The 18,427-nt window shown below is 37.5% G+C and overlaps 1 protein-coding gene across 1 annotated transcript; it reads right to left on the reverse strand.

The window, feature by feature from the left end:
- Nucleotides 1-14,867: 14,867 nt before the first annotated feature.
- LOC122061773 (aldehyde oxidase GLOX1) lies at nucleotides 14,868-18,036 on the reverse strand. Its single transcript, XM_042625237.1, has 2 exons — nucleotides 17,464-18,036; nucleotides 14,868-16,446 (listed from the first exon to the last, which is right to left on the reverse strand). The coding sequence occupies exons 1-2, from the start codon at nucleotides 17,908-17,910 to the stop codon at nucleotides 15,121-15,123; spliced, it is 1,773 nt and encodes a 590-aa protein (XP_042481171.1). The 5' UTR covers nucleotides 17,911-18,036; the 3' UTR covers nucleotides 14,868-15,120.
- Nucleotides 18,037-18,427: the final 391 nt, after the last annotated feature.

Below are 18,427 nucleotides of genomic sequence, written 5' to 3' on the forward strand. Positions count from 1 at the left end.
AATTATACTCAGACCCCTTACCGTCAGTCACTGCTAAGGAATATACCTTATATGCTGATGTCAGCAATTATATTTTAATTTAAATACCTAAATATCCTTATTAAATATGAAGTACCTAAAATACCCTTGTATTACGTTACTATTTCTTTCACCCATTCCAAGACCTAATTTACCATTCTCCCAAATCGTGAGATTTAGACCACCGGCAATTTAGAGCAGCGGCGGGGGGCATGGGTGATGGACGGCGATGGAAGGTGACAGACAGAGCCAAAGGGTTTTCCATCCGAACTCCGAAACTTGAGCTTCATTCGATTCAGATAAGAGCAATCTCTCTCTCTCTCTCTCTCTCTCTCTCTCTCTCTCCGACCTCATTTCATTTGCTCCGTTTTATCTGTTTTGATCTATTTAACACCTAGTTCTTTACGTGCCTCAAGAGCTTTAACCAATCGATCATGGCTTCAAGGACTGCGACTTATAGGGGAATTCTGAGAATAAACTCAGGTTCTGGTCTTCGATCTTTCATAGTGGAGAGATTTGATTCTATCTGATACGGTTCTCGATAATGCCAATGTTGGAGTTGTGAGTTTCTAATGGGAAGCTCCTTTTGTTTATTATTTTGACTGATTTTGTTTATTTTATCTTCCTAAATGGATCTGTTTGAGATGTTATTTATGTTTTGAATGAGAACACCTTTCAAAATAAAATTTGTTTGCTTCTTTTGTTGTAGTTGATAGCTAAATGCCGAACTCTTGCTGGTCAAAGAGGTTTGGTTACATCCAGGAGCAACTTTAGAGGTGTGGTTGGAGAGGTATCAGGCACCGAACACTGATAAGTGTGTTTGGAGAGGTATAGGTATCAGATTGTTTATTTCCAAATTTACATACGATTCTAACATAGTATGGGTTTTTTTCTCACCGGCGACCTAAGATGGCACCGATGGGAAGCGCACTTCTCGCCGGAGATGAAAGGAGATGTATTCGTCGGTGATACGATGGAAATAGTAGTACTAGGCTCGACTAGAACTCGTCTAAACCCTTGGCCTATGGAGAGAAAGAGTGAAGGAGAAAAATAGATAAGGAGAATGAAATTGTAAAATGGTAAAGAGAGATATTTTTGGGATAATAAAAATGGGTAACTTATCAGTGTTTTACTCATAAGGGCAAAAACATCATTTCATAGCATTCCTTAACAGTGACTGACGGTAGGGGGTTTGAGTATAATTTGGTGAAACAGAGGGGGTGGTCTTATAATTGTGGCATTCTCCAAGGGGTGGCGCTGTAAATTACCCTTATTATTATTATTATTATTATTATTATTATTATTATTATTATTATTATTATTATTAAACCAGATTATGATAGTTGCCATTGGTTTTGAGTTTTGGTTGTTATCATGGTAACATGGTTCTGGAAACCATATGTAAGTGGATGTAATATTAACATGCACTTATAAAAGTGGCATACATTAACGCGTTATGTGGTTATTATCTTACCTATCTGAAAGTCGAACAGAAATGGTCTTTTAGTAATGATTAGTCTTCATATGATGTATAATGAGGTTTTTCAGATTTGAATAAATTCTATTTAAGAGTCCTAAGGTCTTATGGATAATAAAATTATGTTGGTCATCATGATATCATTTTATCATGTACTTGGGATATTGTCTATAAATATTTGACTAGTCGAATCAGTGGGAGGATGGAATTATGTACTCTAAAATATTGTTTATGGTTCGACTAGTGGGTGGATGTTCAATATACTAGTTTGATTTTAATACAAGATAAGTGAGACTCATATTTTGTGTTCCATAACTGTTTTAGAACAACTATAGTGTTTTGTCTTTGTTCTATAGCGGCTTCAGAATTGTATTTCTGTTTATGCATGTTTTTGCACTGGTTTATCATTATCATGATATTGAAAAATCATTTATGAATGACATAAGTAGAAAATTAATAATATTTTGTGCTTAAATGTCATATTTGGAACACCCTATAATGTATGGATGATATTGAAATTAAACTGGGTGTAGGCTTCCGCATATGCTTAGCTGTATAATAAATATTTAGGAAACCATGAAAGGGTGGGGTGGAATCCACCAAAGTGGCACATCTTATTCTTCCATGATTTTTTTTCCTAGGGCAACAAAGCTGGTGACATTTTCCAAAGGTGATGTTATCAAAGTTTATAGGACATTCATTTTTATTGTGTATCACTACAAGAAAAATGGGTTTTTGGGTCGGAAATTTTTTGTCTCAAATATTAAAATATTGTCGCTAATATCCTTTAGGGACAATAAAAATTTCCGTCACACAACTGTCGTTACAACTGCCGTCGCATAATTTTAGAGATAGATAAATGTTTCCATCTCTAAGGGGTCAATTGCGACATTTTTTGCGATGGATATTTCCGTCGCAAAAAACAAAATAAGAGACAGAATTTTCTATCACAAATAAGATGTTGCTATGGCCATGCAGTGACAGTTTATTTCCGTCACAAAATAGCCTATATTATTTGAGACATATTTTTACTGCAGTAAACTATTGTCAATTGGGACGGAAGATTCTGTCTTAAAAACGGTTGTTCTTTAGGGACAGTAAAAATCCGTAGCTAAAGGTCTAAAAGTAAATAAAAAAAATATTTGTTTTTTGTCTACATATATTACCCCGTTGTTACACATTAGTAGATCCAAGTAGACATTTAATATTTACATCATCCAAAATTAATAACTTGAGATAAATCCATACAAATTTAAATTTTACATCGTCATCAAACATAATGATAGATAAAACTAATTTTTCCCCCAAATATTTTCGTCGTTAACATTCAATAATATATTGTAGCAACTTCAACCTGTGAATGTGATTCCATCAAAGAAACCATTAGATTATTGTACATAGACAATTTGAACCATTTAGAGTATTAGTGAAATAAGGTAACACTAACATTGATTTGTCAACTAGAACAGTGAATGAAGGGACAATTATAATACAAAAACAAATCCTCCAAAAACCTACCTTCACCCACTTTGATTTGAGCAAGGGCTAATGCACAAGGCAACATAAATAGCGAAAGAAAACTAAACAAGGGCACATCAGTCTCCCCCTGCTAAATGCCAATTGAAACTCTTGAAGAAACTATCCAGTGAACTGGTATGCAAACCTTGTCTAGTTATCCATCTAATGCAGAAAACACCTCTTTAAATCCTTAAAGATATATAAATAAATAAATAAAAAATATTTCCAATATACATAGCTATATGCCTTTGAGTGAGCCAAAGTCCATCCCTAGTAGCAGCTATATGCTTTTGAATAAGCCAAAGCCCATCACTAGTAGCCACCCTCCCCCTCCCTCTCCCTATCCCCTCCCCCACCCTTCTCTCATTTTTCAAATTTTACCACATTAGATGAAAGCACAGAGCAACAAGTAACAAGTTTCTTGTAATCATTGATTTAAGAAACATATTGCTAGAATGAGAAAAGGGTTTCCTCTTAAACACAAAAAACTGGGTGGATATTCAAGCTAAAAATTAACAAGAAACTACAAATAGAAAGAAAAAACACAACTAGGAGACATAATGTGGCACCTGAAAACACAACATCAATAGAGACAGCACAGCCAAACTGAGATCATCCATCTGGTGAGTAATTCATTTTAATTTTTTGATTTTCACAAATTGCAATGGAACTGATACATCCAATAATCTGCAAATATAGATGCATGGCATAAAGGGTCCCCAACAAATTTTATATCCACGTACCTACACCAGCTTTCAAAGCTTCTACAACAGAAACTGGTGGTTCTATATAATCATCTCTTTTAGGAAAATTTATCGTATGAACCACATTTCTACTTGCTTTATCACTAGTAGTATATCTTCCATTTCTCTAGATCTTCACTTTATCGAGTCAAATCAATACTCAATTGATAGAGCCTGCAAACACATGTTGATGAAGGCAGTGTACAAACTAGCACTTCCAACTAGTCTTGCATCACATGAAAAAGAATTAGTCGATAATTCCCCATCTCAAGGGAAATTTAGATTTTCTAACCGAATAAGGGTGATGCAGAACTGAAGATTTAACAGCATAGGAAGTCCAAGAAGAAACAGGCCTAATGTGGCCCAGCCCTAATCTAAGCAGGCTTAACGTGGCCTGGGTCCACTTTGTTTTAGTTTAAGTTGCTTTCATTTGATTTTAAGTGTTTAAAAAGTTCTGGTTGAACTGGTGGTTCACGGGTTCAATGTGATACCCTACTTTTTAAACCCGGTCTAATTTCACGATTGACCCGGTTTAACCATGCAGGACCCGAGCCGGAGAGGGTTGAGGCGGGTTCCTTATGGACCATGATGGCAAGGGTAACTTTGAACACCAGTTGGCCGGACAAGTCCGAGTCAGTGCCAGAGGAGACTGGTGTACCCAAGTCATGTACATGCACATATCATACGGTCATGTACGGATGAAGCAGGTATGTAGCCATATTCTAAAGTGCATACGTACAATATACTTTATGCCGAGAGTGAGATTCATGCTGAGAGTCGAATCCCATCAAAATCCCACTTGTTGGCCAATTTTCGGCCCTCAGGTGGGCGGTCACAAGTGGGCGCGTCCGCCCACCTGAGTAACCCACCCATGTGTTACTAATGGTTTTCAAAAAGTATAAATAGCTATTATTATGTTTTTTATTTTCTCATTTATGACACTCGGGCGTTTGGTGAGAAGAGTAAAGAGGAGAGAGAAAAGGGGGGAGAAAAGAGAACGGAGAAGAAGGAAGGGGAGGAAGAGGAAGAGGGAATGGATTTAAGCGGCGCCAAGGCTTGATCTTCCCATTCCGACGCCACAAGAGTGATCCCCAACACGAGATCTACGTTTAGAGGTGAGCGAAGGCTATATTCCCTAAAATTTCACCATACCCAAGTAAAACCCTTGATTTGGGTAGTGGTTCTTGGGATATTGTAGATTCCCTTTGAGATAATGAATCTGAGGTTTAATAGATGGTTTATGTGTTGATTTTGAAGGATTGGAAGAAGTGTTTCCACGGTTGGAGGAGCATTGGTGATTTGAAGTGATTTTGGGATTTTTGAAAGAGTTCTTGAGCAAAGAAGGTAAGATGGCTTCCATTCCTTAAATCTAACCTAGATCTAGGTTAGAACCATCTTATGAGACCTTGAATATGTGGAGAATGGGTTTGGAAAAACCCCATTTGATTTCCCAAAGGTTGGAGAAGGTTTCGAGGAAAAATGACATTTTTTCTGCCAAGACCGGTGGGCCAAATGGCCCGCCTGAGAACCCACCTGAGAGGACAGGGCCTCGTGGCCAACCGACGGACCCTACCGACGGGCCAACCTGCCAGTAGGTCCTAGCAGGTCCTCAGCCTACACCGACCGGCAGACCTACCCACCGGTCATGACCGGTGGGTCAGGACCGGTGGGTCGACCTACCCGCCGGTCAGGACCGGCTGTCATGACTCACCCAAGAGGCTCTCGGCGTGATTTTTTCGTCCGAATGGACCCAAAACGGACGTGTGACCTTTTTTTAGGATTCTAAACATGATTTTATCATCAAATCTTGTTAGTTTTGACCCTAAAGTAATGAAATACTAATCTCATTCACTTATGATAGGTTCACCAAAACTTACGCTTCTCGCACTGGATCTCACCAGTACCAAGCGTGAATCTTTGTACACAACAGGAAAGTGAAGAGAGGATGTTTGGCCTTATTTTAAAGCTTGTTTGGTATTCATTTAATTGTATCTAGACTAGTCATGCCATTATGCGAATTATGTGTAACTTAGCCATCCTCATATTATTATGACTTTTGTGGTGTGTTTATTTTTTTAATGTCAAATGATGATGTGATTATGTGATGAATGATGACATCATTGTGCATAATGCATTAGTAGACTAGATGCCATAGTCGGCTTGAAAACGAGTGCATTGGTGGCCCGTGCAATGGGACGCGGAGGTTATGCAATCGTACTATGTCATATAGGAGCATGCGGTGTAGGATTGCCATCTTCCCGTGCTACGACCCTTCCCAACAAGGGTTGAGGTGTTGGGTTACCATTTGGGGGGAAGCAGTGGTCGCAGTTGTTGGGTCACTGTGGCGGTTAGACATACGCCCGGCTGGTCATTAGGACAGTCAGCAACCCTGGTGGTATATTCAAGAGGGTCAATCGTACTGCTTTTAAATTGCTGGAGCCAGCACCTTTATTTTTTGTCATTTACTTTTATGTTGAGAGTCGGTGGGCGGCATGCTTTAATTTTCTGAGTACTCACGGTGGGCCTTCTCCGACAGCCCTATGGGCATATCGCGGGATGGAGTTAGCGGCTTGTACCCGGAGTATATGCGCACTGTGGTTGTAGTAGCACTAAACCAAAGACTTAGTAATGTTGTTTAGGTGGATGTGATGAAAAATGAATTGCATAGCATATAGTGCATATGGTGTGATTGTTGTGTGGTCCTCTTTTTCACTTACTAAGCTAGTGAGCTCATCCCACGTGTGCACCTCTTTTAGGTGATTTTGCAGGTCACCAGCCTGAGGATCAAGGGTCGGGCCCCACAGTGGAATTCCCCGAGGAGGATTGGTGGGTCCCTGAGGACTATGAGCACGGCACGGATTGCACGTGCGAGGGTTGTGCTGTGGGACCACAGCAGTGACTCCATATAGGGTTACTTTTTTGTTCTTTCGATGATCCTTTTTGTGTACTTGATACGTGAATTGTTATTCTTTTTGTGTAAATATCATGTCTGCGGGCCCACATGTATTTATCTATGTACCATAATTTGGTTATCAAGTATATATATTGGGGATATTTACAGGTAAATTAAGTCCTCTGCTGAACTGTTGAACATTATCTTAGATGTGTGTATACTGTGGTTGGATACTGTATCAGATGATCCTGGCAGGTTTGGGTTAACCAGAGTTAACCCTGTCACCGGTCCGGTTCCGTATGAACGGGGTGTGACATTCAACTTAAGTTGTTATCTTATTTTTTTAAGATTTTTAGAAGTATGGAATGGCTTGTAATTAAGGGGGAACAACTAGGGAGTATCCAAGTCTACTTAAAACTGTCTTTTTGTGGTTGTTATAAATAAATACAGGGCAACAAATACAGCCCACAATTTTACTCTACAGAAATTTGTTTTCTTGGCTGTGATGAAACAGTGACCTTCCTTGTGGTGAACCAATCAAACTTTGCAATGGGAAGCCCAGATTGCAGTTCTTTTATTCTCTTGTACTCTTCTCTTATCAATTCTATTAAACTTACAGCAGTATTGCTACACAATCATATCTTGTAGCAGAACAAGCAGTACCCATAATATAACTTTCCTACTCTTTGTGAAATTTCTGATAATAGGTCATATACAGGTCTGATACACTTTATGATTCCATACATCTTCAGTCAGTGCTCTTAACTCTCTCCAACAATCAAGTTTTGATTTTTCTGGTTGAATGCCATATTCTTATTCCAAGTTGGATTCAATACTTGCTATTTTGGGAGGTTATTTAATAACTGATATTTGTTGATCTGTTGGGTCTCATATCTACTATTGGGTGTATTGAATCTGAAACCTGATGTCAAAAAGATTAGTTACTAGTCAAACTTGAGGTCTCATACTCCAATCATTCCAGCAGATCCAAGTATCCAACCCATGAATCAGGTTGAAATTCTCAGCAGTCATATATTCTAGGCCATTAGAGGAGAACTCAACTTGCATTATCTGGCCATCTAAATTATTGATTTTGTTTTATGCAATTTCTCTTTAATCTGGATATTTGGTCTTGTTGGTATTGGTTAATAAATATCAGAACCACATTTAGGGGGGGGGGCATTTTTATAAAGGACACAAACCAAAACGAGCAGTTCCAACATTTCCACATTACTACTTGCTTTATCACATGTACTATATCTTCTAATTCCATAGATTTTCACTTTAGAGAGATTAATACTCAAATAATAGAACCTCAAAACGACACGTTGAAGGCAATGCACAAGCTACCATCTTCCAAAGACTCTTGCATCACACGACAAGAATTAGGAGATAATTCCCCATCTAAAGGGAATTCCATATTTCTACCCAAAAGAGGGGGGCATTTAGATTAAAAACAGAATCCAAAACCAAAAGTTTCAACATTTGCATAGAACAATGTATAAAAAGGTACAACAACCTATGTACCAAACCAACAACCAGTTCCCTTGGTAGCTAAATTTGTTAGAATTGCCTGAATGTGAAGTTGTGCACATTCAGAGACTTAAACAAAAAAGAATGTGAAAAATGGAAAGACAATTGATATTCAAAAGAGTATGTCACAAAGTTATTTTATTAAATGAACACCATGAATCTAGTTGTGGGAATTCTCAGTCGCAAGAAAATAAACAATCCAAACTCTCGCCTTAAATAAAGGAATAAGCAAAGAGTTATCAATGTAACACTTACAGAACGTAGAGGGATACCCATAGGACTGAGGACACAATTTGTTCTTGGTGAAATCCATTCCCGCGGATGATGATATCTACACGTGGAACCAAATTTACATTCTCCTGTTCTCACGTAGTACTGGCATTCAAGTTGACCAGGTCTTTCAGGATTTGAGTGTTCCTTCTGAGTGCTGCTAGTAGGTCCAGTAGAGGAAGGTAGCATCTGGTAAGGTCCTGGATACACAGGTTCTGAGGGAGATAGCTGTGACACTCCATAAATTGAACCTGCTCCAACAGTGTGTTTAGCGGTAGGAGATGCTACTGGACTAACAGGTCCCTGCTTTAGATGGACTAACAACACAATAAGAAATTGAAAATGTCTGTTGAATACCAGAAGAAAGGAAAAGGTTTTTATTCACGCACAGGATAAGGACCCCAGGTTGGAACTGGTACAACCTTGGAGGAAGTACCATAGGACCATACGCCCCTTGCACATATGAAACAGGTAATAATGGAGGCCTCACAACTTGCCAGTTGACTACCCCAAACTGCTGCTGAGTAGGAACTAAAGGAGACTGCACCATCACATAAAATGGGTTCCCTCACCTTTAACCTGCGATTTTTCTCCCTGGAACCTTCTCTCTCTCAGCTATTTTTCTTCTCTTTGAAACCTTTTATCCTGTGATCTCCTTCTCTCTGAATCCCCTTCTCCTGTGATCACTCTCTCTCTATGAAACCCTTTCTCCTGTGATCTCCCTCCCTCTCTCTCTCTCTCTCTCTCTCTCTCTCTCTCGCTCTGAAACCTTCTCCTGCGTAGATTCTTCTTCTCCTTCTCGATTCTTGTCTCCTTCCCCTCCTGAATTAGTGAATGCGAAGGTAAAGGACGTCCTAAATCTCAGCAACATGGGAGTTTGGAGAGATGAGGGTTCGTAGAGAAGACAGAAAGCATTGATACGAAAATGGGATTTTGAAGAGATTTAAGCACGCAGCAAGTGGGAAGGGAATTAGGGCTCGGATTTTGGAGGAATAATTTCTTTAATTTAGGGATAGCTAATTATCTGTCTCCAATTTTGCAACGAAAAATATCCATCTTCAATGATAAATATGTATTGAAGTAATCATCTAGATTATGATTTGTTTGAATTTAACGTGATTAAGAGATTTGAGCGCGAATATTTGAAAATTTCTTTAATTTAGAGACAGATAGTTATCCATCTCCAATTTTGCGATGGAAAATTTCCGTCTCCAATGATAAATATATTTCTCGAATATAACGCATTTTATTTTGTGTTATACTATTAGATATGTAGTAACAGAACTATTTCTATCCCAAATGATTTATTTAGTGACAGAAAAAGTCCATCGTAATAGATATAAATTCAATTAAAATTCATCGTAGGAGATATAAAATTTAATTATAATAGCGATGAAAAAATTCCGTCTCAAATATTGGGACGGTAATATTTTTGTCCCATATATTGCGATAGAACTGTATCCATCTCGAATGGTTTATTTAAGGGACAGAAAGCAATTCGTTGTAATAGATGTAAAATTCAATCATGATTGCGATGGAAAATTTTCGTCTCAAATATTGGGACGGTAATATTTCTGTCCCATATATTGCGACAGAACTTTTTCCGTATCGAATGGTTTATTTAGGGACAAAAAGTAATCCGTTGTAATAGATGTAAAATTCAATCACAATAGCGACGAAAAAATTCCGTCTCAAATATTGGGACGGCAATATTTCTGTCCCATATATTGTGACAGAACTGTATCCGTCTTGAATGGTTTATTTAGGGACAGAAAGTAATCCATCGTAATAGATGTAAAATTCAATCCCAGTAACGACAAAAAATTCCGTCTCAAAGGTTGTGACGGTAAGATATCTGTCCCAACTGCTAGATATGTAGCAACAGAATTATATCCGTCCCAAATAATTTGTTAAGGGGACATAAATTATGTCCGTCGCTAAAAAAGTGTCGCAAATGCCCCCCTTTCTTGTAGTGTATTTCTTGACAGTAAAGATGATATTTTTTCAAAGATGATATCATCAAGATTTGTGAATAAATATTTTCATATTAGAAAGGGACACTAACTTAAGAATTATTTTTCTCAAAGGTGATTGAATTTTCAACATTTAGTGTTCTTTTCACAGTTAATACAAAAAAATAAAATGACCAGTGAATCCCTGTCCCAAAAGATAAGGATATAGTTTCAGTTATAACTCTTGAGTGATATAGTCACTACAATGAATACAAGTGAATCTCACAAAGTTGGACTTTGTTATTGGTGTGGTCTATTTAAATAGACTTTAGTCAAAATGCTTTGTGGGTAAAGTTGATATCTTAAAGATTAATAGTAATATTGATGCCTATATTCATATTTGAGATGTTATGATACAAGATCATCTTACATTACTTATACATGTTGATGATTTATTAACTATTTTCATCATAGTTTCAATGAAATCCAGTTTTGAAGTCTAATAATTGGATAGGCCATAAACAGTTTTTGCAAGTGAAATCAGAAATCATTTGATTTTCGTTCATTAAAATGAATTTTGAAATCTGTTCATGTTGTTGACTCGTATAACTGGTACATTTATTAAGTCATTTGATCCCCACTCTCTTGCATTAGTGGGAGAGTAAAATATTATCCTATTGAGGGTGATAAATGCATTATACCTGTTTTATTATGTGCATTATATTAGTTGTTTTCATGAATTTTAAGCTAACTTGTGGTATTTCGATGTTTTCTTCGATGATATATTTATCGTCCGTGACATCCGATTTCTTTACGAGACACTTAATTATAAGTTTTTGCACCCCATTATGATTCAAAATATCACAAGTGCATTGTTTAAGTAATATTTCTTTGAATTTATATGTTCTATGTGAACTTGTGATAATGTGCAATTTTATTGAAAATTCATCGAAATAAAATAGATATATCGTACTTGAATGATTTAAATGAACCCATTGAAGTTTTAGTAGCTTATTGGTATAAAGCTTATAAAGTTGTTTATATTCAATATGGATCTAAGGCCATATTGCTTTTATTTGTTAATGAGTTATTGTTGTTTTGATCAAGTGAATTATTTGGTTCATGTGCCCTATCAGCTAATGAACTGTTAACATACAAAAATTAAGAGGCTTTATTGTGATTGGCTTAAAGTTTATGGGATAATGTTTATGTTAGATATTAAAGTCATTTGGGCTGAAAGTTCATACTTGTATACAACTTCGTATATCTAATGAATTATAGATAAAGTAACATATTTCATATGTTTTTTTGTTATCATGAATAAATGTTATGAACTTTCATATTTAGCATGTTGTCATTATAGAAAATGTCATATTTAGATTTTTATTTATTTATTTATGGTAATGGCAGGAAGTACATGACTGTCATATTAAAAATTTACTCACTTTGATAACTGCTAAATTATGGTATTACCATATTGACTATTAGGGTTACAATGGGTTGCTTTGTGGGCTTATGATGAATATTTTTATTAATTAAATACTGAAATAGCTGATCTTGTTATTTGCACCCAAATCTAAATCAACGGGTATTTGGTAGCAATCCAAAGTCTATAGGTTTTTATAATTTCAGTGATTACACTTCTACTTAGTGGGTTAGTTATTGAGATTGTGAAATCGTTATTGACTATACGGCATGGGTTGCATTCAAGGAGACCATATGGCGAACGATGTGCTCTTGCCACCACAGGTGAGTCTTCATTTGGTCGATTTTGCTTAATAGTGTGAGGGTGATGTTTTGGGCTTCATAGTTTTGGAGGTTTTTGTCTTGCCATCACAGGTGACGGAATCTTTAGAGTGGTGTTGTTTCGAGCATCTGGCCTTATATGTAAAAGATTCAACTACGTGTTGGGCGATCTTGCCATCACAAGTGTGACCCTGATGACTTCAGATCTTTCCCTAGTTTATGTTTTTCTACAGTTATTGAAAACAATACTGGGTTAAATCTGATAAATAGCCCAATTAGTCAGATTTAATTATATTGTTGGGATGTTAATATGTCTTCTGTTCTTACATATTGTATATTTTGGTAAATATATATAATTATATTTGCCAGCTTTGACTTCCCAGCTATTTTCTATTAAAACTTTTAATGGTTCTAATTTTGGGGAATGGAACTAATCCCTTAATGTTTCTCTGGCTACTATAATAATGGATTTTAATATTAGAATTAATGGGCCTCCTAAGCCAGTGGTTGCTAATTTTGTTCAAATTAAGGTTTTTTATGAAAAGGTGGGAGGAATCAAATATGTTTATCTAAAGATCAGTGGGAGTAAGCTCATGAATCATAAATTTCTGTAGAACTACATTACTACAGATAAAATAATTATTTGTTAAATAGTTAAGAGCTTGATTCGAAAAATTTTGCAAGAGCATATCACTAATATGAGACTTTTTAGTTCTTTTTATGCATTTTATTAGTGGGAGTTTTGCTCAATATGTTCAGTTGCATTTGACTTTCAATTTTATTTTATATATGATGCATTATTATTATTCTCAAGAATATATATGCATTTTTGTTATGGCCATTTATTTATGTGTATACACTTATTTATTTGCCTCCTACAAAAAATTAAGGCTATATGTGGTGTATTTACCTCATTCGGTATTTGAGGTTCCAGTCAATACACACACATCCAGTAGCTAGTAAAGCCTCAATTGATTAAAGTCTGGTACTAGTGTTATAGGACATTCAGACCCAATTCCAATGAGCTTCTTTGATTGAAGCTTGAGCGTTTAAGAGATGCTTGTAGTTAATGAGACCTTTGGTATTGGTTTCATAGGGCTCATTTGGTTTTCGAGCTTGGACCAATTTGGAAATAGGCATGATGATCACTATTGCATGTTATTTCCATACCACACTTTCATACTGTTCAGCCCAAGTCGGTGAGGTTATGAACACTTTGACTTGTTTGGTCTTATGTTGCTTTAGATGTGATGATCAATACAGTTGGGTGTTTGTAATTCTCATTTGGACTAAGGCATTTGGTTTAAGGTGCACTCAATTCAACACTATTTTCTTGTTTGTGGCCACATTCAGTTTATCTAAACCGGAGAGTCATTTCAAATAAATTTTAAAATCTAAAACTTGTGACATATGCTGTCTAAGTGGGAGATTGTAAGATTTCCAATTAGGTGGGCTAGCATAGTCAAAAATTTGTTTTCAAATCGGTTTAGTGGTGTTGACTAAAGATTGAGTAAGCAGAAAGGATCCAATAATGATAAGTGATTTCCATGGAGATATTGGATTTTATTAACACACTTAATGGTATGAAATATATATTATTATGTGTAGACCTAAGGTATTGTTTCCTTAATAGGGAGGAAACCCTAATTTCTTTGCAGGGTTGGTCTCTACCCTCACCCCTATATATAGTTATCATTGACCCATTAAGTGAGGCTAATCACCTAAAACAAAAGGGAAAGAGGGTAGACCAGACCAACATTGATCGTGTTGTAAAGGAACATACGAAAAGACATTGAGGAGTTGTTATTCTTTAGCCATGGATTAAGGTATGCCGTTCTTTCCTCTATAGTAATTGTATTGTGTGCTTATCTGATCTCCATGCATATATTGCGTGTATGTTTTCTTTCACATAACTCTTTTACTCTTGCCACAATGATCCAACCTTTTCTTTTGGAAATCATATCCCTAAGACAGGAAGAGAGAGAACATACTCCTTAGGGTGTTAAAGTGGAATTGTCTATGCTATTGAAGAGGGGTGAGGAATTACGGGTAAAATTTGGTTTTAACTTTTATCTCCGTTCAACATTTTCATTTGAAGCAATAAAATAATCTGAACAGATTTGCACCTTTAACCAAAGAATCAGATTTGCAGAGTTGTTCTAAAAATATGAATGTAGAGCATGATTGAACGCTCAAAGGTCGTGGCAATGCCCTCTCTTCCTTTTGCTTGTGCTACCCACTCGTAGTTCCATCCTGGCAATGTTGTTGCCATCTTTTTTGAGTTCTTTGGTGGTTGTATTGGAGGCTGCAGACTACCGCGGTCATACATTAGGGGAGAGTTTAGTAGAAAATCTCATACAAAAATACATAGGAAAAATTTTGTCCACGAGTGCCAAAAAGGGGTTTTATTTTTATTTAAAATCAAGAATGTAATTTAACAAATATTTGTTGAAAGAATGTTCACATTCTTAGTCAAGAATGTATTATGAAATCTAAGAATCGGAATGTGCATTCTTAGAATGCGAATGCATACCAAACATAGCCTTAGAATATTTTTGAAAATCAAATGAACCTTTAGCAACCTCACGATCTTGGCTGCTAGCCTCAAAGTCCAAATTAGGTCACCATTCGAAAATGGTTCTCATACCATGCCTGATCCACACATGGAATCCCCTTATTCTCTCTCTCTCTCTCTCTCTCTCTCTCTCTCTTCTATATTTATGAATTGACATATATTCAACAAGTTCAAACAACATACAAGCCCAATAGGCGATAGGAAAAGAAGGGGCAGGGGAGAAGAAAATACAAGAAAGACACAACTCATTAAGGACTTTGGAGCACACTTCAAAAATGAAGGTAACAAGATGGGAAGCTGGAGCAAAAAAAAAAAAAAAAAAAAATAATGATGTCATATAAAATTTCGAATTACGGTTGGTGGAGTTTGAAGGAAAAACACGAATTAATCTTCTACTACTCGATATGGATCCACACCCCAGTACTGGGCACTCTTCGATGAACCACGAAGAGAAGATAATAACCAGGAGGAGCAATCACACTAGTCGCCGGAGCCAGACAAGTAACCTGATGCTGCCCAAACCCAACTGGAAAAACCATAGTCTTAGCCAAGATCAACAGCCTCTGGTTCATGGAGAAACCATGGGTTGTGAAAGGTGGGTAATACATGGTCACCTCCACCTCCTCTGGATTTATCAAAGGCGGTCCGACAGAGAATTGTAATCGGAATCGCTTCCCGTATTTAATCTTTTTGGGTGCCTCACTGATCTCCGGCCGGATTGGGTCTAGCAGAGGGTCCAAGTAAGGTGGCCAGAACTTCTCAACCCTAAGCTCTGTGGGGAACTTGACCTTAGTGTAGAGATACCCATTGTTTGTGTTACTGCCAGCTACTAGAATCTTGCCATCTGGAAGCACGGCTGAGGAGGAATGATACATACGTGGAATTGTGGTTCCCTTTAGTATTCTGAACCGTTCTCCTTCTTGACCATCAATAGAGTACAACAGAGGATTGAAGGCTGGAACATCAGCGAATCCCCAACCAGACACACCCTTCTGTGCACCGTTGATTATGAGGAGATCTCCGGTTGGGAGGATAAGCATATCACTCATCACCCTTGGAATGGGCATGTCCTCCATTACCCACTCGGCATTAGGGTTTGTGATCTCAAGTCTTCCACAGCTTTTCAAGGCTTCCAAGTATATATTCTTCTCAGCAAGCTTGCCCGCCTCTGGTTTTGCACCTCCACAGACTATGACTTCTGCAGGGACTACTTGAGGATTGTCCTCTTGGAGTCTCATGGGAAGAAGTGCAGACATGCCGGAAGCTGGGTAGTTCCGGGAGCCGCCGGGCAATACTGGGAATTCGCGAACAATGGTGTTGGTTTTTGTGTCGAGGAGTAGGGAACGGTTGTTGGCAAGGATGAAGATGTTATTGTCTGTCGAAAGAAACACGAAGGGGTAGAGGTTGTTCTCTACATCGTCGGTGGTCTCACGGAGGAATGGGAGCTGATGGTTTTTAGGGTTGTTAAGTCCTTCCTTTGACAAGTATTCGTAGTTGAACATCCGACGACCACCGACAATGATGAAGCTGCCGTCGGCGAGGACATGTTGGGTGGCATACCATCTTTGGCCTGAAAGGGCTGTGGCATAGTCTCTCCAGTCACAGTTTTTGCAATTAGACAACCACCTTGTGGCTTTTCCTCCATCGTTCCAACCTCCTGTGTTCACTATCGTACCATCTACAGCGTGTCCTCCGGATGAGCACCATGAGTCTGTTAAAATCTATACAAAATATGAAAATAGTAAGTTGAATAGTTTTGATGAGGAAATGCAATCATTACCCAAAAAATAATAATAAATAAATAAAACACTATACACATTCATACAACAGTAAATGTTGAAATTTGTTTATGTGGAGGACTGTGCCTTACACTAGGCACATGGGAGGGTGAAATGACCAACCTAGTCCCTATGAAATGGAAATGACGTCTTTGCATATGTTTTCTACTCCTATAAAGGGCAAAAGAATGCTACCCTGTTGGTGTAGATATACATCAGCACAAGCCAATGGGAGGGCACATAGGACATCTTCAGTGTTGGGGTAGCATGGTTTTTTGTACCTATTGTGTTTAAGTGTGTAACTGTGCCAATGGGTAACATTCTTTCTTTCTTAAATAAATCACATATTATAATTCAAGTTTTGAAATTAATCACTATCGACTCTGATTTGAATTTTCAAATCAAATGAAAATGAGTTAGATTTGGCCAAGATATAATTTTGTTTCATTATAATTTTTTATTATATCTTCTTCTGTTTTTAAGTATACCCTTAGCATCTTAAGTTCTTCCATTTTCATCATTAATTTATTATTTTTATTTTTATTTATTTATTTTTCTAACAAGGAACCCAAGAGATGGAGAAGGGTAACACTCAACAGCTCCACGTCCTTAGAAAAGTCCCTTGCCAAATGGATGGGGTGGAATGATTGGCAAGGAAGAGTGGCCGGCTGTTGCTCCTAATTTTATTCTTTCAGATTTAGCCTAGAAGATGCAAGAGCGTCCAAGAAATATATAGTTTTTTTTTTTTTGGTGTGTGTGTGGATATAGTTATTTTCTTTGTTGATGACAATGTTGAAGATGAAGTATTGAATCATTAACCATTTTTTTATAATTGTATGATCAAGGTATGTCTGGACATTAATTCTATATTCTTTAATATTTTTATTTTCATATTATTGATTTCTAACAACAAAAAAACTATGGCAAGGAAGATGAAGAGGAGGAGGAGGAGGGAAGAACCTTGAGGGGACGGGTAGCGGCAGTGTCAGTATCGTATTCGACGGCATGAGCCCAACAATCGATCTCCTTAGGCTTTCCTGGAACTGGACGGCAATTATCATTTGACAATCCAATCTGAGAAGGACCAAAAACTGTAGCATCAAACATAATAGCCTTGTTGGTCGGAGGTAGCAAGATGAGGTGCATCGCTGATACACGCGAGCTTTGGGACGCCACCTCCCAACTTCCCGTGTATCCGCCGCCGATATTCTCTATCGGTTTAAAGGTGTTGCCACCACCCCCATTATCTCCTTGTCTTCCTGGATTGAAACCAGGGAAAACAGGGAAACCACCACCATCACCACCACCAAATCCACCAAAGAATGGCAGATTCTCCAAGAATGCATTTGCTACGAGGAAGAAGAGAGGGAGAAGATAAAGGGATCTGATGAGGAGTGTGACCGCCATCAAAACCCTGAATTTTGCAAACCTTAAGAGAATGGGTCTTTTTTCTCTTTTATAAATTTATCTATACTATGCTTGGCCCATTCTCTCGCTCGCTTTTCTCTCTTTCCCTTACCTCGAGGAGTACTAAGTGTGTGGTAGATCCTTCTTTATAATCAAGAGTTAGTTTAAAATCCTCTCTTAACTCTTCACAAAAAGTAATCCCTACCCACTAAATTTAGAGTGTTTGTTGCTTCGCTAGTTTCACGGAGACTTGGGTCAAACATTCATTGCTATTCATGGGGACAACCTTAATCTATGACTCTATTAGTATATATGGGGAGGGTTCCCTAAAACGCAGCATGGTTCTTTCATTAATTGTATAAATCAATGAGAGCACGGGTAAAAGCATCAAGAAGGATAATATTTTTGTCTTTCATTACCGGTGAGACTATCATTTTACCCCACTGTGTCTAAACGTACGGAATAAATCGCCTTTTAGGCTTTTTTTTCCTAATATGACAGATGTGGTACGTGTAAA

The sequence above is a fragment of the Macadamia integrifolia genome, chromosome 2 (genome assembly GCF_013358625.1).
Source record: "Macadamia integrifolia cultivar HAES 741 chromosome 2, SCU_Mint_v3, whole genome shotgun sequence".
Taxonomy (NCBI): domain Eukaryota; kingdom Viridiplantae; phylum Streptophyta; class Magnoliopsida; order Proteales; family Proteaceae; genus Macadamia; species Macadamia integrifolia.